The 22,851-nt window shown below is 41.3% G+C and overlaps 1 protein-coding gene across 4 annotated transcripts in view; it reads right to left on the minus strand.

The window, feature by feature from the left end:
• Window positions 1–18,512, minus strand: part of CRBN (cereblon) — a 27,224-nt gene extending 8,712 nt beyond the window's left edge. For 3 of the 4 annotated variants that reach the window (XM_060109054.1, XM_060109053.1, XM_060109052.1), the window contains exons 1-5: window positions 18,405–18,512; window positions 14,888–15,000; window positions 12,779–12,981; window positions 11,786–11,935; window positions 7,120–7,279 (exon numbers count right to left, since the gene is read on the minus strand). In XM_060109054.1, coding sequence (XP_059965037.1) covers window positions 7,120–7,279; window positions 11,786–11,935; window positions 12,779–12,981; window positions 14,888–15,000; window positions 18,405–18,471 — 693 coding nt within the window. In that variant the 5' untranslated portion in view covers window positions 18,472–18,512. The remainder of the gene's footprint in view (window positions 1–7,119; window positions 7,280–11,785; window positions 11,936–12,778; window positions 12,982–14,887; window positions 15,001–18,404) is intronic. The other variant, XM_060109055.1, reaches the window with a different exon arrangement.
• Window positions 18,513–22,851: the final 4,339 nt, after the last annotated feature.

Raw genomic sequence — 22,851 nt, forward strand, 5'->3', positions numbered from 1 at the left:
GTATATATTCAATGCAATACCACTGAGATTGGAACTTAGAAGTATAAAGTTCATCTGAAAGAACAGATGTGTAAAAACCACCAAGAAAATCTGGAAAGGGAAGTGTTCTACAGGACACGAAAACAGGATTGAAAGGATGCACTGCAGTTGTAAGCAACCTAACCATCTCTCAACAATAGTTAAATACAATAGAATACTTTGACACCAAAGAATGTATACAATATAAAGAACGATCACATTCTCTTAATAAACAAAACAAAACCTACATATGTACACACATATTTGTAATTCTGTACACAAGCTGTCAATTGACAGAGTGCATGACACGTGAAACTGGGTGGGAAAGGGGTACGGGAGACCAGAAAGAACTATCAGAGTGGAACAAGAAAGGCAAGATAACCTTTAACAAAATAAAAGGGAAATCCTACGCTTGCACCTGCAAGACCAAGTGAGTGGGTGTGAGATGGGGAACGTGGGCACACGGCACATGCAGAGAGGACTTGGGGTCTTAGCTGATGGTCGTACACTAACCAACGCACTGCAGAGCTCACCCCCTACTCCCCCCCACGGTCTTACTCTAGCGCTATTAGAAGAAGACTAGGCACCAAGATGAGGCAGTAATGTTGCTCTTCTGTGACGGTCACAAATGGGAACTTTCACCGTCAGGGGCCCGGATGCTGAAGATAAGGTCTAGAGTTCACACGAGGGGTGTGTGGTTTGGAGCTGCCTCTCAAGAGGATGTGATACTTGCTTACGAATAAATCAAACTGCTACGTGGATGAGGACAGACTTGCCCTCAAAGGCTCGTGGGCTACTGCTGAAACCAATGGATTCTTATTAAAGAAGAATTTGGGGCTCAATATAATTCTTATGTTTGAAGCTACCCAAAGATGGTCTGGGGCCTGGCCTCTGAGCACATGCTCAGGTAGTGATTTAAGCCTGAGGAGTGAGACCAAAACCTAACGCTAAAAAGAATTTTTGTCAGAGTCCAGTTACAGAATAAAAATGCTAACAGCCCATCAGGTAACTGAATATTCAGTAATAGTAACGGCAACCACTTTACATGTCTTAAAAGATTTTGATAAGATGGGCAGTATTATCACCCCAATTTAAAGGTAAGGAAACAGGCACGGAAGGATGCTTGCTCAAGGTCACAGCTGGTAAATGGGGGTTGGCTAGGATGTGCATTCAGGGGGTCTGACTCCAGCCGTTACTTATTCAACAAATATTTTGAGCACCTAGGATGTACCTGACATTTTTATGCATTTGGTGTATACCAATGTTTAAAAGCACAGCAAAAGAATAAACTCATTGCCCTGTGGAGCTTACATTTTAGTGGGGAGAAGCTTACTTTCTAGAGGGGTACTTAGCATTACGAAATGACAAAGATCCAATGAACTTTCAGTTTGATGACTGACACACTCTGAATTCAGTCACTAATATGTACTTTAAACATCAAAATGATCACTTTTGTGATACAAAAGCAAGTAATTTGACACCCACAGAAAGATAAAAAATTATTTATATATAAACATTACTTCTCACTATAATATACAGTGAACAGGATATGAAGGGCAAGGCACCATCAGGGTCAGCGTCATGACCATCCGGTCTGCCTCTACCAGGCTTTGTGAATGTGAACCAGCTGCAGCCTCAGGTCTCTGTTCCCTACTTTTCAACGTGAAGCGGCCTCTAAAATTCTTTATCAGGATTACCCTGACAGATTCTACAGTTGTATTTACAAATCAATTAAATATACGTACTACAACCTTAATATTACACCCTTTAGAAAGTCAAGTGTACAAACTGAAGAGAAGTAAACCAGAAGAGATCAGCTAGCTTTTACTGAACTGCCAAAATTTAAGCCACTTCAATATCCTCAAATTTAAGAGTTCCATTTAGATTCCTGGCACAATAGGAAAGGCCCGACTTATATCTGGGTAATACGGATGATAAGTCCCAGCAATTTATGGGCATTCTTCAAGTCTATCAACACCATGATTCACTTCCTAAAAGGGCTATACTTCAAGAAAATTTTAATACTAGCCAAAAAGTTAGGTGCTTGAAAGTGACCAATGACTGATTCTCCAACGAAGTAGTATTCGCTCCAGGAATAGGACTTACTCCTGAAAGCAGGCAGAAAGGCCCTTCAAATGACTGTCTGTTACGTGGAGGTAATCCATCAGATTTTTTCCATTTTTAAGCCTCATAATATAGCTTCGGCTTTGCCTCCCAACAATGTAGAATGTTCAAAAAATGTCAAACTCCACTTAAATGGTTCTTTGAAGTGCAATGAAATTGGAAGAGTAATGTGAAAGGCTAAGTGTGAATAGTAAAATGTTACCACTGGTTTACATAGTGACCAAAGGTTGTCGTTTGTTGTATTAAGACCTATCACAATCAGCAATGTAAATGATAAAAACAATTTATCCAAATAATTCAAGCTTTTGAATTTTTGAAACAAGTTTCTGTTTCCTTCCTTCCTTCATCAAATCCTACTTGCTTGTAAGAACTGGAATGGAATGGCGAGCTTTTTCTTGATCCCGAGGCTTATAAGCTCATAATGGCAGATGGACAACTATAAGCTTAAGGTGTATGCCAGGGAAATCACTACTCTGGTTTGAGGAAGTCCCTGAATACACATAGCCACGATTCCAAGACTTTTCTTCTCTTTACGATAAAAATAGACAACAAATATCATTGCTCCTTCTGCTACTATTATTATCCTGGAACAAGGCAACAACAGATTCTAATGTTCACTGCAAAAATTAAGAAGTAACAGGAGCCAAACAAACCTTAAAAGGAGAAGAGCAGTGGGGGGTTTTACTGCTCATAGTTTTACTTACAAAACTATAAACTGTCGACAGTTACAGCCGTGTCCTGGTGAGGCATAAACAAACTGATCACAGAGCAGAAGAAAAATAAAATAAAAAACATGAATCTGGTCTATACTAAGGCAGCATCTCAGGGAAAATATGACCGTCTCAGAAAATGGTCACAGGACAACCAGGAGCCACCTGGAAAAAGGAGCACTGAAATCATACCAGGATCAACTACACTTGGATCAAAGCTTACATTCTGGTCATAAAAGACAATGAAATCAGAAGTAAAAGATGACATGTTTTACTGTTCTTAAAGAATGAAGACTCCTTTGCACAGGGAAGTATTTCTAGTTATGATTCAGAATATGGAAGTATTAAAAAAAAGATAAATTCAACTATGTATGATAGCACACCAAAAACAAAGTTAAAAGACAAAATAAAATGACAAACTAAAGGAAATGTTTGGAACTCATTAATCATAGACAAAAGGATAAGCTTCCTAATGTGTAAAGAACTCCTAGCAATCAATGAAGGGCAAAGACTATGAAGACAATACCAACCAAAGGAAATATGAATTGCTCTAAAACACAAAATGCCACACATCTCACTCATATTCAGAGAAATTCAAATTAAACCTCCAACAAGATACTGTATTTCACTTATCAGATCAGCAAAAATTAAGCTGGATACTCGAAAGCCTTGGTGAAACACTGACAATCAGGACACAGATAGGAACAACCTTCTTAATAAGGTACTTTGAAAACACCTGTCAACATTACAAGTGCAGTCGCCCTGACATCCAATAATCCCACTTCTTAAAATCTGCCCTGTATATTCACCTGTATGAAAGGTCATTTGTACACAGCACTTAGTGCAGGTGTGTCATCCAGAGGGGACTGGTTACATAAATTATAGTGCATCCATACAGAGAATACTGTGCAGCTTTCAAAAGAAGGAAGCAGTGCTCCAAAAACGAATACAGAAGAATCTCCTACACTCTTAGGAGAGAAAAAGGTGCAGGACAGTATGGATCCTTTTACATAAGAAAAAAGAAAGAAGTTAGAATATTTATCTGTATTTTCATAAGGAAACTTGGGCTTAGCTGCTCCGTGGCATGTGGGATCTTCCCAGACCAGGGCTCAAACCCGTGTCCCCTGCATTAGCAGGCGGATTCTTAACCACTGCGCCACCAGGGAAGCCCACCCACATTTGATTTTTTATACTTCATACTCAACTCTTTTTCTGATTAACATAGTGGGCTTTACAAATGAACAAGTAGATAGATAGTCTGGGCAAGCAGGGGGTGTACTTAGAAACACTCACATTGTACTCCAAGTAGGTGAAACAACACTTTCCTCTCTTTCAGGGAATCCCACTACAGTAAACCCAGTGAAGAGAGAAAGGCACTGTGGTAAGAAAGGAAATAAGTAAACATGAGTTTCCAAGATCGAACCACTGAATGAGGAAGGTTTCCAGATAGAAGTGGGTTTGGAAGAGCGCTTCCTGATAATACTCGCCTAACTCCTTGATCATTAGGGGCATCTTCTCCAATGTTCCCTTGTCAGGATGGAAGATAACAGAAGTGTAAATAATTTTGTCATTTGGATTTTTTAGTTTTCAATGGCAAATGTTAAGAGAGGTGTGCGCACAGTTTCAAGGTTAACTGAATACATGTCAGGAAGACTACACTCCACTCCTAGACCCTTTAAGTATCTTTTCTGGTGGAAAAGTGTGTGGCAACCCGATTACTGCGAGTTGGCTTAAGAATCAACTAAGCATCTCCCAGTTCTGGCCCCGTGAACCATTTCTCAGACACAAAGACAAAGACGCACAAGTCAGATGTAAATAAACTCTGCAGAGAGGGCTGACCCGAGCCCAGATCTGCCTGAAGACAAGCGCTGTGACGCAAGTTAGTGTCTGGCTATGGGTGCAATAGGACGAGCCACTGAGACGGGACCAGGGCCAGTGGAGTTCCCACCGGGGTCACCTGCCATCCCTTCCCTCTGCTCCACTCCACATTTTGATGCTGGCAGAATGGCTGTAAGTGGTCTCTCTAAAGTAGAACAGAGACTGTAGGGCACCTGGAGTCCAAAATAGATCAGCTAGCAATTTTTCTCGGCCTAGTGATCTAGATCCAAATTTCAGAACCTAAGAAACTCTACCCAAAGTTTAAGCAAGGGAACCCCTTGAATGATCTGAAAAATACACGGGATGAGACATTTCTATCTCTGAAAACCTTTTATGTCTCTCTCATGCCTTAGCACCTTTTGTTTAGTTCTTGGCAACTCTGAGTATGAAGATAACTGAGGGCTAATGTTTGAGAGTCCAGAATTACTGGAGAAATAAGACAACAGAGAAAGGTCAAAAGATCTGGTTCCAAACAAAAATGTGCTTCCTTGGCCTTTGCACATGTGTCCTTCCTTGCTGTCGTTGAGCCAGTGACAACCCAGCTGCAAAGGCCTAATTCTGAATTCAACGTGAACATGTGGAGGTGCTTTAGCCACAGAATAGGAAGAGTTTAATCAGTAATTCACACAAAAATTACATGTAAAAAGTTTTATCTGCCTAACCCACGTTCAGGTTTAAGGTGGCAAGGACCTGCAAAGAGAACACGGAACTAGTCGCCCAGAGCACTGAAGTCAGGAATTAACTCCAATCACTCTCACTCTATGCTTAGAGCTGTGCTAAGAGTTAACTTAAGATTATAAGCGGTTAAGAGTTTTTAACAAAAATCTTGGTGTGGAAGAGCTATTATATAAATCAAAATACTTCCTACCTCCTGAAAACTTATCCAGTGACTGAACTACACAGCTGTGTAAATACTGAGAGGCTGTGGAGGTGCACACCCTGATGCGGTTACCCCACCAAAGAACCACATCTCAGCACCACCCAGTGCCAGACACACTGTTAGGCACTAAATGACTCCACGCGTTCCAAAGCCGCTCCACGGAGCCACGTACCAATGGAGCTGTCCTCCACACACTTATTTCAGCAGTTACACTGAAAATGACTATGACAGCAAAACCTTCCACTGTTCTTCTGCTAAAATAAACAAGAGTAAAAGGATATTTAAAGTGCCTGTATCAAGTCTGAAAATACAAGTATTGCACAGCTACACAAAAGCTACTGTAAACTTATGGCAGTATCAATATTCTGAAACCTTCAAAAATTTTAGTGTCAAAACCTGGGAAACTTTAAGCTGTCTAATTAAACTTTCCCATCAGAATCTCCTTAGAAACACGAATTAAACCACAGTATATCATGACACAGACTGGTCAGCTGAAACACAAAATAACGAGACCAAGGCGCCTACAGAAAGCCAGTCACAAGCCTGCTGCCCGTCAGCCACCCATCCTGCACAAAGCTCTCTCTGGAAACCGGATGACTTCTACTGCAAGACCACTAAAAGTGGAGGTACAGTGACTAGTGTATGAGACCCTCTTATGAATAATATATGCTAATCACATCCAATTAGGATCCTATGCTAATCTACATCAAAATTAAAAACCACTATTGTACATGACAAAGAGTAAAGGATGATGAGCACAGGATTTTTCAGGTTACTATGAGAACTGTCTTTCCATATTTTTAAAAGATAAATCTCAAAAAGCCAACTGATTCTAAATTTAGGAACTAGTAAATTTTTTCCTTTAGGTAGAAATCATAAATATTAGGTATTTTATACTCATAACTGATACATCTCACAAATGAGTACAAACAAGCTTCATCAGTATTTTTTCTAAGAGAAAGAATGATCTAGCCAAAAGGATATACACAGGAATTAATGCCCCAACAGGCAATACTTTTAAAGAGCACCTCGTCTCAAGCCAATTTTTGTGATGTCAATAGTGTTGTACAAAAAGAGCAAAAAAAATCTTCCTTTCAGAAGTCCAGAAGGAGGCAAACGCGCTTCACTCCTGTGCACTCTCCCAAACGCTTTTTCTGAGGTAAAGCGTTTTATGACTCAAGAGCCCAGCATCTCATCTGACCACAGTCTAATAAGAGACTCCTGCAGAACTTAACACCACGAGTTATGAATTAATACATAACTTACAGGCACAATAGCTGGAATACCTCACAGTATGGTAACATTTTACTACTGTTGCAAACTGCTTTTACATAAACAGCTGCCTATGAAATTTTTAGAAGCTCCAGCATGATCAAACGCGGCTACAGTATTGTCCAGAAGGAGTCTGGGGAAGGAAATCATGAGAGTGGTTTGTGTTTGTTTCTTAAACAGGAAAAAAAGCGACCTGTCTTTGTTTTATTGAAGAGGCATAAAAAATAAGTTTCTCACCTTCTGGTATTTCTGCCACCATTTAAATGAACACTGGTCTTCCGATGAGACAGGTTTTGAAGGAACTATCTGGCACTTATTGAGGGATTCTAACTGAACTGCAGACATGGTTGAAGGCAACACACACTCAGGAAGAATTTGCACTTTAGCTTGCTGGATTCTGAAATAAAGAGAACCAGGCATGTTGTTCATTTTTTAGATAATCTTAACTCCAACTATTAAGTTTCTAAACATTATGGGTAATTTTAAATACTAAGAGTTTCACAGTCTTCTTTCTTAAACGTATTCATCAAATGCTCTTATGATACAAGAAATTTTCAAAAAATACTGTATTTCATAAATCATACCAAAGTTAAAACCAAAGGTAACCTAAGATTTTTTATCTCACTGTGGAATGGAAATGGAGATTTTTACATTTCAGATAGCCTATAAATGAAACAAAGTTTAAAAAATCAATATACAACCAACCCCTATGCCTACCTTGATAACTTCTAAATTAATTCCTCAGACGTGATTAGACACCCCGCCCCTCCCCTCGCCCCGTCTCTTTACATTGCCCGACTCTTACAACTATGCCTTCTCATAAATCACCGAACCTGAGGAGTCAGTAGAGAAAGGAAGAGAAATCAAGAACCCATTTACATGGATAAGATTAGATAAGACTAAAGAATTACATGTAGCCTTATTTCTATGTGCATTCCTTTTCTCATTCCTCAGTATTTACCCTGAATATGCAAAGAATCAAAATATCCATCATATTATCTTTTTTCACTTTAAAAATTATTTCAACTCTCATGACAGTAAAGTCATCATTCTAGAATGCTACTTGAGAATATCATAATTGCAAACATCTCATCATGAATTAATGCCAAGAGGAAGGTTGTACCTCCGAACCATTGTCTTATGAGCCATTTTATCTCCTAGCATACCTTTTCAAATGCAGAAGGCATCAACATATCCAAACGCTGGAACAAAACACTGTCCGACTGATGAAGTCAAATATATTACAAAATAATTACAAAAATATGCCAAGTCTCTGCTTCACTACTAATCATGCTTAGGAGTTCTAAAGTGGTCTTTCATTGTAACCACTGTCTCAACCCACAAAAACTTACGATACTTCTTCTGATTTATTAAATGAAAATAGCTAAATGTGTCTGAAAATATGTAGCTTTAATTTAACGATAATATTAGACTCACTCCACTAACTTCAATTCCTTCCTGCAAGCTCAAATTTATGTCTACATGACTCTGGAAAACGGTAAAATAAATCTGACTATGTTCAAACTACGTTCTAATGTTCTTATGTTATCAGAGCTCATTAAAAACAAAAGTAACTGAATAAGAATTATGTTTTACCCACCTAGTATGTAAGATTTTATTATGATAAAAACATTAATGCTACTGAAAAATCAGCTTAGTGATCGTATTAATCATTAGTCTGTACACAGGCTGTCTGAATTGCCTCACAGGCTTAAGCACTGCTCTCTCTTCCTTTTGTGAAGCCCGCCCAGGGTCTGCTGCACACAGCTGCTTCTTCTCCCAGCAGCTGAGTTTTGGTTGTAACATAAACTAGTTTTATTTCTTCCTGACCTGTTTATGGCAGTTGTTTTGTGATTACAGTTGCATAATTTACATAAATATTTTTTTGAAGTGGAAGTTTTCTTTTAAATTTTATTTTATTCAAGTATAGTTGATTTACAATGTTGTGTTAATTTCTGATGTACCGTAAAGTGATTCAGTTATATACACACACAGACGCACACACACACACGTGTGTGTGTGTGTGCACGTCTGTGTGTGTGTGTGTATATTCTTTTTCATATTCTTTTCCATTATGGTTATCACAGGATACTGAATATAGTTCCCTGGGCTATACAGTAGAATCCTGTTGTTTGACAAGCTATATAAATATTATAGCAACTGATAAAATATAAGTACAGAATTAAAAATGCTTCAATGAATATTAGGTTGAGCCAAAAAAAATGCTTTCAAATTAGGTTCAGACAATTCTAATGGTAAGAAAAAAAGCGCACAAATCTGCAAGGCTTCTGGTGCTCAGCCAGCCTTGTGAGTATCTTCAGAACCTCTCTTTGAAGAAAAACTACAGGTATAAACTGCAGGTAGATGCACAATGAAAGCTGTTAATGCAAGAAAGACTAGTGCCATCTCTAATCTGCAGACCCAATTCGAAGAAAGTATCCTGTCTTTCCATCAAACATAAAATGAGTGAAGGGACATTTATATATTTTAAGTTCAAGTAAAATGTTTAAGATATATATATGTAAATTTTTATGACTTCTATTTTTAATTAACCCTTTTCACTAAAAATTATTCATCTCAATTATGACAGGTAAGAGAGCTTCTTTTGTAATTCCAAATAGAGTATTAATCTCCTTTTCCTCTCTACATGTAATAAATACTCAGGAACTCCTGAAGAGTCCTACGGTGATTCAATGATACACTTCCATTTTTTTAAATTAATTTTTCAAATAAATTTCCATGTGCTCAGAAGATGCCACAGAAATAAAGACTCACTCTGGAAAAGTAGCAGTATGCTTTTTACATATGAAGAGTCATTTACGTGGAAGACAAATGACTATTACCTGGTACTGCATTACTAAAGAAAAGGAAACTGGCCTGAGGTGCAAACGTGAGATGGAGGAATTCAAGTTTAGTGGGAAGCGCACTGGTTTGGAAGTCAGGGATGTAGAACCAGCCAGCTGGTGCCTGTTAGTTGTATGGCCTTAGGCAAATTACTTACCTCTCTAGCACTTCGTTTCCTTATTTGAAAAAAGAGGAGCTCCCACTAGATTATCTCCATAGTTTCTTCTGTTTCACCATTTCCAGTGAAGGTAGTGACAGGACCAGAAGGACAGTGGAGACAGAGGATTCTCACTCCGTGGAGGTCTTTTAAATTAAGACAGACTCACTTTTGTGAGAGGCTGTGTTAGTGGGTCTCGGGGATACTACATAGAATGGGCCCTTTCCCAGTCCCGTCTGGCCCTATCAGTTTCACGCTCATCTCTACTAGAGTCAAAGGTATATCCCTTGACTTGCTTTCACAGTTAAGGGTCTATTGCCATCTCGTGTTCAAACTAGTTGTCCACAATCACGAGTCACTGATGTCGACAGTCTCAGAAGTATACTTTTCCCCAAGTCAATTTGCCATTATGGTTTCTGGAATACAGTATTCACAAATACTCAAAATTTTATAAGCATGAGGATAGGAAGTACTTTAAAAATGGAACTGTTAGTAAAATCCACAGCAACAAAACAGCTTGCCAGCTGTCTCAATGCAGAGCCCTCGGGAGACACTCTTTCATTCATTCACTAACACTGATGGTCCTAAATGCAGAACACATAGAAGTCTCAGCCACTGTCCTGAGCAGCTTGCCTCTTGAGGGAGACACACACAACCCTACGATGACAGTACACTGTGTTCAGTGCTCGGAGGGTTTGTGCAGCGAATGCTCTGGGTGGGGGTCACCAGGGGGGCAGCAGTAACCCCCCGAGGGCTCTGGCACCCTACCCCTCCTTCTTCTATGCTCTCTCAAGCTCCAAAGGGTGGCTGACCCCTCAATATTTTCACAGTTCGATAATATTTATGAATGCCCACTACGTGAACAGAACAGACACAAAGTTACCGCCCACAGGCAGCTCATATTCTTTTTTAAGTCTTTAAAGATCCCTCTGAGTGTCCATGTGTTCGGAAGACGTTACCTGTGCAACACAGAGACCTGACAAGCTTTTCAACCGTGGCTACAGATAAGAGACCAATTCACTAGGGCTGGGGGGACCCAAGAATCTGTTTCTAAGACTTCACTGGTGATTCACTGGTGATTCTTAGGTACCATAGTTAAGAACCACTCCTATGAAAGGAAACGTGCAGTGTTGAGGACAATATGCTGTGTGGTTTTTTGGGGAGGTTTGCTTGTTTGTTTGTTTTAAGAGCAAAGGTGAACTGCCTTTTTAAAAATGAGGTATTCCTTAAATTTGTGAAAAACCCTAACTATGAGAGCCATGCCAGAATAGTTAACTGCTAAAACAGAACACACTGAGAATTTCTAAACTGTGTACGGCACAGAGATGACAAGTGCTTCCTAGTCACTTCTTCAGTATATGACCCGTTACAGGTGAGAGCACATTCACGGTGGAGATGGGCACTCCGTGTAAACGCCCCTCCACAGCCCAGAAGGAGCAGGCGGCAGGCTGACCGCCATGGCTCCCCAAGCACAGGAATGCCGCACACAGCTTGCCAGGTTCTGACCTCCCACCCTTTTCAATCTGAAGAGAGGTCTTCAACCCCAAAGAAGCCCTGCCCCACATGACACTGCCTGCAGGGCTTACATTACCGTTCCCAAACCTAAAGGGACATTAGAATCACCTAGAAACCATCAGAAACGATGCTGTGGCCACCCTCCCAGACTGATGGCTCTCTAGGGATGGGAGGGGAGGTTGGAACTCAAGCATCTATAGTTTTAAAAACTTCCCAGGGCATCTGATGCACAGCAAAGTTGGAAACCCCGAGGCTATACTTTCAAAGGGAAAAGAACAACTAGTTAAAAGTCACAAAATGTGAAGGGTCAGCAAAACAGAAAAAATATAAGAAAACCATTTCATTTTATGATGTTCAAGGAGCTTTAAGACAGATGGTGTTTCTTACCCGTCTGACTGTGTCCTGAGCTCAAGGACTTTGAATCTTTGTCTTCCGATTGCTTTCACTTTCACAATCTCAATTCCAAAATCCTGTTCTTCTCGATATGCGTATATCTCTGCTGTTGTTCCAAACTGTGCTTCCCTTTCCTGTACGTTACTTCCAAGGTAAATTTTAAAAAGGAAACAGTTTTGAACATTTAGTTTTCAGATATGCCAAGTTGACAAAAGCAATACACATGGGAAAACAATTTATAGCAATCTGCTCTCATTGCAAAGCTATTTAATTTTATGTATTTTAGAATCACACAGGGAATTGAGATACATAAAGAGGCTTCAGGAAGTACCATTAGAGCCCATTAGGAACAGAATAGATTGCTAGGCATTAAAAATGACCTATAGGACTAACAGGAGTTTAAACTCTCACTTCCCAAACCAAGCATTCCTTTTATTCAGCAGACCATCCTTTCTGCTGCTTATGGGCAGCACAGTACTGGGGGCCAGGCCGGAGGGGGACCTTCCTGTATGGATTTCCTGCCTCTACCACCGATTTCCTCTAGTTGTCACGGGATACTTGAAATTCAGCTTCAGTTTAGCACGGGTCTGTAAAAGGACAGCTTAGGAATTTTGAGACGGTGAAATAACTAGTTGCTCTTTTGTAAAAGTAATACTTTACATTACAATGTAAAGCCCTCTTTTTCTTTAAATAAAGATAGTTCTTGAAAATAAGATTCTAGAAATGTTTTTCATTAAATATTAATGATATAAAACCTTTCAAATACCAGAAAGTTCAAATGTGTGTGAAAGGTAAAGCCTGATTTAGATGGTAATGATCATACCAGAATACTCCAACTTGCACTTTCACACTTTTTATCCAAATGTTTTACTTTGCAACCTCATCCCATGTCCTGTACATGCAGAACAGTCATCAGTTTTGGCTTTAAAACCACCTCTCCTGGGACTGCATGAGAGAGTGTTAAGTCAGTTAGCACTAGGATTTTACCTGTATGCAAGCACCGCAAAGGTTCTGTCCTTCTGAATTAAATTCCGCACCATACTGACTTCTTGGGGACTGAAAAGCTGAAGAGGTAAGGTCTGCCCGGGGATCAGGATCATCATCACCTGGGGCAGAACTGGAATCACCGGACAGCTGTCGTCATCGTGCAAAGTCCTGCCATGAAATTCCTCCATATCAGAGCCCAGATACTACAGAGGAACACACACAGGGTCAGTGTCATTAGAGATATGGGACAAAAACACAAGCTCAACAGACTGAACAGCAAATCAGCATAAGGAAACACACACAGAGGTTACAAATATTTAAATAATAAACTTGCTGTATCAGCTCCCACATGAAAGTCTATTTTTGACTCTTAAAAGTAGAATTTCTAATTTCTTGTGAAGAATCTCTCACATACATAAAAATTCAAGAGTATTTTTTAAGTTCAAAATATTGGGTTGGCCAAAAGCTTCATTCGTTTTTTTTGTAAGATGGCTCTAGGAGCGCTTAGTTGTCTTCAACTTCACTCGAAACAATTTTGTCAGACTGTATCGTGACAGCTGTCGTATCAGCGTGCATTAAAAAAAAAAACTGATCAAAATTGGTGAATTTTTGTGTATTCATTTAAATATTGAAGATGGAAGAAAAAAAGCAACATTTTCATCACAGTATGCTTTATTATTTTTAAGAAAGGTAAAAATGCAACTGAAACGCAAAAAAAAAAGCTTTGTGCCATGTAGGGAGAAGATGCTGTGACTGAGCGAACGTTTCAAAAGTGGTCTGCGAAGTTTCGTGCCGGAGATTTCTCTCTGGACGATGCTCCAAGGTCGGGTAGACCAGTTGAAGTTGACAGCGATCAAATCGAGACAGTAATTGAGAACAATCAACATTATACCACGTGGGAGATAACCGACATTCTCAAAATATCCAAATTAAGCACTGAAAACCATGTGCACCAGCTCGGTTATGTGAATCACTTTGATGTCTGGGTTCCACATAAGTTAAGGGAACAAAACCTTCTTGACCGTATATCCTCATGCGATTATCTACTGAAATGTAACAAAAATGTTCCGTTTTTAAAACAAATTGTGACAGGTGATGAAAAGTGGACACTGTACAATAATGCGGATGCAAGAGATCGTGGGGCAAGCGATATGAACCACCACCAACCACACCAAAGGCCGCTTTCATCCAAAGAAGGTAATGTTGTGTATATGGTGGGATTGGAAGGGAGTCCTCTATTATGAGCTCTTTCTGGAAAAGCAAACGATTCATTCCAACAAGTACTGCTCCCAATTAGACCAACTGAAAGCAGAAGGCATCCGGAATTAGTCAACAGAAAATGCATAATCTTCCATCAGGATAACGCAAGACCGCATGTTTCTTTGATGACCAGGCAAAAACTGTTACAGCCTGGCTGGGAAGTTCTGACTCATCTGCTGTATTCACCATACATTGCACCTTCGGATTTCCATTTATTTTGGTCTTTACAAAATTCTATTAATGGAAAAATATTTTCAATTCCCTGGAAGACTGTAAAAGGCACTTGGAACAGTTCTTTGCTCAAAAAGATAAAAAGTTTTGGGAAGATGGAATCATGAAGTTGCCTAAAAAATGGCAGAAGGTAGTGGAACAACAGGGTGAATACCTTGTTCAATAAAGTTCTTGATGAAAATGAAAAATGTCTTTTACTTTCACTTAAAAACCAAAGGCACTTTTTGGCCAACCTGATATTTGATTTTGACTAAGCTAGACATCTCTATGTCCAAAGAGCATAAATGACAAGTATAAAATGCTAGAATGTTAAATCACACCCTGGGACCCAGTGGTACAGAGAATAAGAAGTACTTTAGTAGTCCCATTACTAGCAAAGACGTAAGAAGGGCACCAATTCTTTAAAGAATTACAACTAGTAATAGACATGGTATCAAACTGCTTAAAAATTACAGCTTAAGACTGTTTATCTATTGTCAAGAGCCCACGTCCTCATCCACAACTTCTGGTGTGAGGTAATTTCCAGTAATGCTAAAAGTAGTCATTCGTTTTCAAGAAGTTTCACCTACAGTTAAATGTACGTATTTATCATACTAGATCTGTTACAAAATTACATACTGTATGTGATGTCGGAAGACTAGTGTCAAAATTTATGATGTTTGGTTTCCTGGGTTCTTGGCTATCCTGGTCTTCAACTTCCATTTCAATTTCATCTTCTTCCTCATCCTCTGCTGTAAAAGTACAATATTATAAGGAAAAAGAAAAACAAAAAACAGAGGCATGAACATGTAAAAGCTATGTTCCCTTTCAAATACATAATTCCTTCATGAGGATTCTGGGCCCATGAAAAGAGAGGTTCTTGTAAACACCACACACACTTGGGAATCTGGACAGTACTGTGAAGAGGCAGCTCGAGGGCTGGGGTCTAGGCTGGACTCTGCCACCAACAACTTTTTTTAGATCAATGTTTCATTTTAGAATAGTTTAAGACTTACAGAAAAGTCGCAAAGATAATAGAGAGTTCCTGCATACCTCACATCCATTTCCTGATAGCTAACGTCTTGTATTAGTGCGGTACATCTGTCATAACTAAGGAATCAGCATTGGCACATTACCGTTAACTAAACACATTTTATTTGGATTTCCTTAGTTTTTATCTAATATCCTTTTTCTCTTCCAGGACCCCATCCAGAACATCACATTACATTTAGTTGTCATGTCTCCTTAGCTTCCTCTGGGCTGGGCTGGTCTCTCAGAGGTTCCTTGTTTCTGATGGCTTTGACAGTTTTGAGGACTACTGGTCAGGCATTTTTGTAGGATGTCCCTCAATTAGGATTTGTGTTTTGGGGAGGAAGCCTAGGGAGGTGAAGAGCCATGTTCACCATGTCCTGTCAAGGGTGCACACTGTCGATGTCACTTATAACTACTGAAGCTGACCCTGATCACCTGGATGAGGCAGTGATAGCCAGATTTCTCCACCGGAAAGCTACTTCCCCCTCCTTTCCACACTGTACTCTTCGTAAGCAAATCACTAGGGACAACTCACATCTAAGGAGCAGGGATTATGTTCCACCTCCTTGAAGGGGGACTACCTGCATAAATGATTTGAAATTCTTCTGCAGACGAGGTTTACCTCTTCTCCCTTGCTAGGAACTAATTCTGACACCTCAGACAATTCATCCCACCTGATTAAACCTTAGTTCCCTCATTTGGAAAATGACAGGCGTGAACAAGAACAATCTCTAAAGTTCTTTCAAACGTTTAACTTTAAAGAGTTTCTGGAGAAGACAGGAGGGAAGGAAGGAAAGAAGGAAGGAGAGAGGGAGAGAAGGAAGGAAGCAAGCAAGCCCCCAAATAAACTTCTAAATGGATAAAATGTCTTTCCAAAATAGTTATTTTCCTTTGTGCATATCATTATTTAAATCAAACCACCTCCAGCTAGGTCCCTGACAAGAAAATATAAATGTTTTTCAACATGGCAATTGCCTTGGACTATCTATCAATTCTTATAAATTCCTTAGATATAAAGCTTTGCCAAAGAGAACAACATAATTATTTCAATTTAAATTCAAATGTTCAGTGGTTGAACACTTCATACAAAATTTTCCTAAGCACAAAGAAATTTCATTAAGAGACCGAGAGATAACAAAGAAAAATCTAAACTGATGACAAAAATATTCTGAATCTACTTCCTTGCATTCACAATTCTGACAGCATAGCTTTCACTAAGCATTTTGACACTTTATTGCTCTATTACACAGAGTTTAAAAGGTCAAATTTTAGCTTAAAGACTAGAATTCATAATTTTAAAATTTACATTTTAACTGTTCCAACTTCCGTCTCTAAATGATTTCCTTACACAAAGTAGTCTCTCTCATATATAGCGCAGAAACCCACTTCCCCCACTTGGCTGTTTATCTATTGATGTTTTGTTTGGTTGGGACAGATTCTTCAAATCTTAAATATTAAGCTAGTTCCTTAGCATTTAAAGTGGATTACTCTTCAGAACAATTCATTCTACATGGATGTATGGACAATCCAATGTTGCTACAAATAAAACTCATGTATGATTTGCAAAAGCATGATTATCGTATTGACAATCTCTGAGCCCTTTCGCACCCAATTTTTTTTGACAAAACACACTGACTGTTGAGAGCTTCCAGGGTGAAGTGTGATGACTCATCTCATGCAGGAGCACCATGCGGATGCCAACAGAACATCAGATCAGCATCTTCCCTGACACACTGGCTTTGGCACAGACAGCGGGGCTGATGTCTCTGAAAAAACAGCTCAGCTCTTCAGTCAAGTTCAATTCAGCTAGGTTGCTTCCGGATCAACCACTGAGTCTGATCCTGATTTATTTCTCTGGAAAAGGTCCGTCCTATATGGAGGGCATGCCTTCAGTCTCTTCCTGTTCCAACCCACGCCACTCCCAGTGGGCAAATTAGTCCTCCAAGAACAGCTTCTCTTAGGTCTGAAACCCACAACTGTTTCTTTGCAACCCACGGAAGAAACCCCCAGTCTCACTGGCAAGAGAAGCAAGCAAGATTCCAGGCCTTATCTTCTGCAAGCCTATCCTAAGTTATAGGCTTTTCCCCCAATCCGTTTCGGCCCTGAACAATCCCTCTGATGGAGGGTAAGAGCATTTGCTTAACTGGCCTAAATCAACGGCCTTCTGCTAGTTATATATTCAGGAGCCTCATATAGATGATAAACCTCCTCAGGTATCAGACTGTGTATCATACCTCTTTTCATCTCCAGGACACCTAACATACTTCCTGACACACAGTGAAGGGACTCAGCTAATAGTCTCAGTTTGGCTGATACACCTCTTGGAAAGCATCTCCTGTCTAGAGCATTCCACGACAAAACTATACAATTATTCCAGGTTTTTTTGTACCCAGTATTCCAACGTAAGTCCAAAGTATAAATTTTCATAAAACATAAAAGAGAAAATATCACAGTCCTAAGTATCTCTAATTAAGCTTGTTCTACCATGTGTTTGAACTATGTGCCTAAGAACAGACCAAATACTGTCTTGGCCGTGAAGTGGTTAAGAGACACCAGCTATGCAGACAGACTCGGATAGGAGTCTTGGCCCTACAACTGTGTGACCTTACACACTAATATGCCAATCCATTTCTCACCCACCAAATCAGGATTAAAAAAGAAATGTGGAGAGGATTAAACGGAGAAACGCATGCAAAGCGCTTATGGCAGGGCCCGTGACGTGGTAAGCAGTTAATACATGGTAGCTGTCACCCTTATCAAAGGGAAGAAGTCGAGGAAAAGTCTGGGCTGCTGAGCTCTGTCCCAGTCCCCCTCTTCCCCCGACCCAGTTTCAGACCATTTCCTGGGAGCCAAGTTCTGGGCACACGGAGGATGGAGAGCACGGGATCCCTGCCTTTTGGGGGAGACGCCCTCCCCGCCCCCCAAACCCTCGTCCCCAAGCCGGGGGACCGAGCCGCTGGGAGAAGCGCCGCTACTGGGTCCCTGGCCGGCGGCCCGATGCGCGGCCGCTTCCGGCGCGGCCCCGCCGGCTCCACAGCGCCCGCCCGCCTCCCGGCCCCGCCGTACCGCTCACGGCTCGGGCCTCGCCCCCTCCCGCCGTCAGGGACCGGGCCCGGGCAGTTACCGGGCAGGAGCGGCAAGTGATTGCCCATGTTGTTCGCAGCGTCCTGCGGATCTCCCTCGCCGGCCATGTCTGTTTACCCGCAAAGGAGCTTGGGACAGGGCGGCGGCCGAGCCGCCGGGGGAGGGTCCGCGCCGCGCCGCCGCCGTCACGTCCCGGGCCACAGCGTCCTCTGGCGGCGCCCGCGGGGCGGACCGCGCGCCGGCCCGCCAGGAAAGGCGCAGCGAGCGGGAGGGCCGTCGCCACGGGGGCCGAGCGCTGTGTCCGCTGCTCTCGGTGACTTGGTGCCCGCCTCGCTAGGTGCCGAGCCCTCGCCTGTTCCCGCCCCTGGCACGACATTTTACACGTGGAGAAACAGGCTCAGATTCCTTAGTCTCCACCTCGCTCTTAACGAGGGGGCCGGGGAGCAAATAGAAACCCAATTATACAGCATTAGCTCCAATTTTTAAAATAAAAACCGTATAGATGGAGACTGGGCCAATGCATCAATTATTCCAAGGGCGGTTGGGTTATAGCTGATTTTCTTTTCAACAGTCTTAAGTAGTTTACATATATAATTAACATGTGTTGGTCAGAAACAAATACTAGAAATGATAACACAGAATACAAAAAGGCCTATGATTAGCAAGTGAGATTGTCAGAATATAAAACAGCTTACTCATTATTACTTTACAAAAATGAGTCATTATATGGCCAAAAAAAAAAAATACTGCAGAATGCAAAAAGATACATAATTCTGTTGACTGGTAAGGTTCCTGTTTTGGAGGATGGAGAAAAGTTTCCTTAGTATCTTTTCAAGTCATCTTTTCAGCGAAGGAGGAAACTGAAAAATCCTTATATGCAATGAAACACCTAAACACGGTGGAGAGGAGAGGGGTGAGAGGACTGATCTGAAGAAAACAATAGTGAATGCGGTACTTTAAAGTATGTTTGTTCCAAAAGTTTGCTCACTGAAAAGTTAAAAGCCGAAAGAAAACCTCGGGAGAGAGGTTGATGAATACATTCATAGTCACTCTGCCTTCTGTCCCCGAATACACTCTCGAGCCTTGGTCGAGTCATTTATGGCCTCAGTTTACCCATTTGCAAAATGAAAATGGGTCAAACAGCATCTCAGATTTGTTCTAATGAACAATGGCTGCAGTATTAATGATAGCATCGCCTTTTATGGTTATATATAACAATTACAGATTATAGGTTAATAACAATTACATAGGATACATTATTGTGATGGGTTAGTAGAATTAAGATGGTCAGTCTAGACAGGTGAAGGATGAGAGAAAGGAGAATGCAGGAGAGAGAGAGAGAACAATGAGAGAAAGGTTGGGCTCTGTGTGTGTGTGTGTGTGTGTGTGTGTGTGTGAGAGTGAGAGAGTGAGAGAGAGAGAGAGAGAGAGAGAGAGAGAAGGGTGACAGCAAGTACATATATATATATACATTAGCAGTCTTACTATGGTTTACAGAATTGCAAAGAACTGTGCTTACCTGCAGCAGAAGTTTCTTTACATAGCAAACATCTGGCCCCTAAACAAGGAAGTTCTGACCTTCCCGGGTCCTCCCCAGAGGTGGTACCAGCACTGTGCCCTGCACCCCGGGTCAACCAAGAACCCTGTGGGCAAGAAAGGACAGCTGTGAGCCTGGCGGGGTCAGCAGATGTGGTTGGAAAAGCACTCGCTCCTCTTTCTTCCTTTGTGCTCAGCCCCAGGGTCACTGATGCTACCATCTGTGTACCTTTCACTCCCCATTCACCTCCTTTTCCTCGCCTCCATTCACATTCACCATCTGCTCCCGCCTTCATTTCATTACCCTCCCCCCTTCGCTGGAGTCTACCCAGTCATCCATAGCTTTGTCTTTCAATAGGGGTAACAACAAATGATCACTGAACAAAAACATCTCAGCAAGCAGGATTCTTGAATTAAGCCCTGGTTATTAAAACCAGAAAGGAAAACATGATCGTTCACCATTTATTTTTAATTGGGTAACTTTATCCTGAAATAAGGCATCACACGGAGTGGCTTACATTGCTTCTTGTTTGTACGAAATGTATTCATTGATAAGGAGCTCTGCAAACCAGTGGGAAAGGAAACTTATAATTTCATAGATCTTTGTCTTATAGCTCGAGAATTAACTTTAATAGGATATAATTAAGGCTGATATTAGATGAGAGAATATGAGAATCAAAAAAGCCCCACTGCACTTTTAATTTCTGGCTTCTACACTATGTTAGCAGCAAGGGATACACATACTGGGAAGAGACATTTTGGGCTCCCTTCTGGCTTTTGTATTATCTGCAAATATATTTTTAATGTGTTAAAGAAAACTACCGCCTTGGTCTAAGCATTCAGTGATCTCTTGCCCGGATTACTGCAATAGCTTCAGTGATGGTTTTCTGGCTTCCACCTTTGGGGCCCACAGCTCATTCTCAACAAAGGAGCCAGAGTCAGACCACGTGACCACCCTGCTCAGAGCCCCTCCTTCCCTCCCCACCTCACTGTAAGCCACTTCCTCCCAGTGGCCTCCACATCCTGCTCTGACCCCCCCTTCACTACTGTCCAGGCTCTCCCACTGCTCTGGCCCCTGTGTTACACAACCAGGCAGGGGCCGCTCCCACCTCAGGGCCTTTGCACTGGCTATTCCCTTTGTCTGGAATGTTCTGCCCCCGTGTGGGCATGTGATTTGCTGCCTTACATCTCCCAGGTCTTTGATGAAATGTCCCTCCTTAGGGAGTCTTTCCCAGACTACCCAATATCTAACTGCAACCCCACCCCAGTCTCATCACCCTCTATCCTCCTTCTCCGTTTTATTTCTTTCAGAGCACTGATCACCTTCTAAAATACTGTGAAGCTTACTTTTTAAAAATATCCTCCCCACTCCAAGAATGTAAACTCAGTGGGGGAAGTCAGAGATCTATGCCCCTTGTGTCTACTCCTGTGTCCCAAGGGCCTGTCACTTAATAAGTGCTCGAAAAAATGTTTATAGAATGAAGGAATGAATGAATTGCACAGTTATGGGAGACATTGCTGATTGACCCGACACCAATTCCTCTCTTCTTCCTGGCTAAGAACCCTCATTTTGTTTGGGGCAATGGTGTGCCCAGACCCACAGAGTCACATTTGCTCTAAGCCCGTCATAGCCCACTTCCCTTCCCTGTGATTTTTTGCAGCTCGTGGCAGCCAGGAGACACAATTCTGGCTGATGTAACACAGAGAAAGTCGGCTTGGCAGCCATGAAGAAGAGTGAAAAGGGAAAGTTTTTCCTTCATGATTAAAGGAAGAGATTTCATTCCTACTCACTCCTGCAGGGATGAAGATTAAGCTCCATACTGGTTTGCCCAATAAAACCAGCCAAGCTAGTCCAAACAGCCAAAAAGAGTTTTTAAAGGAAATCATGAACTTCAGAAAAATCAAAGCTAGGTTTACTTGTAGTTATAGTTATCATTTTTAAATGAAGGGATTAATTCATTAATTTTGGAACTCTGTAAATCTTCTGACTCTTTACCTTTCTGTGCAAAAGCACATTTAAGTGACAGCTTTACCTCGTCCCCAGAGCCCTTTCCCAGTCTTCCAGTGTGACAGTTCTGTCTACCACTCTTAAGACAGAGGTCAAAAACTGGTGACCCCCAAGAGAGAACGCAAAGGAAGTGTTTGGTCTTTGTGGTATTTTGAGTTTTTGAATGAATTGACAACATTTAGAAATTGAAGGATACACATACAAATATTGATTTCCTTTTAAAAATGGGAACATTTGGCAACTGTAGTTTAGATTCTTGTGTGGGAACAATTGCCTTGAACCAACTGGCAGCTGCCCTTTTAGATGGGGTGTCCCTGCCTGGATCCGTTCGGCATTGTGTTTGCCACCTGTTGTATGGGCACGTATAGGGAGAGTGACACCAACCCTAACTGGTCCACGGCAGCCGTGGTGTGTGTCTAGAGGACCAGAGCACCCACTGCCCACTCCCCTCTCCAAAGTGTGCCAGTTTGGACAATGAATTATATGCTCCTGAGGAGCTTGGAGCACTGTGCCGGGTCTAGGCAGTCTTCAACAACCACTGTGGAGGACTCACAGTCATGTTTAGCATTCCTTGACGAGAAAGGGTTGGAGTTAGGGATCTTCAATTCTTTGTAGCTCTGCAACATTTTCATGAAGTAGTGCTGTTACTAACTTAAGAAAAAAATCTTTGGAATTAAAATCCTGTTAAGTCTCATGTTCCTAATTTCCAGAAACCATAGCTAGTTTTCAAAACTTTTTAATTTGGGGGGGCGGGCAACCTGAATATCAGGAAAAGTAATACTCTATCGGGGCAATGCATCTCTTCTTTACTTCTCACCTTCAAGCGCTGGGTCTGCAAGCCATTGTCACGGGATGTGCATTTTGGCATCTATTATCCTGTAAATCCCAGAGTTAAAAGGGAATGAAAGATGGATCTTGGTTGTTTACACAGACCTAGAGGGGA

The sequence above is a fragment of the Mesoplodon densirostris genome, chromosome 10, assembly GCF_025265405.1.
Source record: "Mesoplodon densirostris isolate mMesDen1 chromosome 10, mMesDen1 primary haplotype, whole genome shotgun sequence".
Lineage (NCBI taxonomy): Eukaryota > Metazoa > Chordata > Mammalia > Artiodactyla > Ziphiidae > Mesoplodon > Mesoplodon densirostris.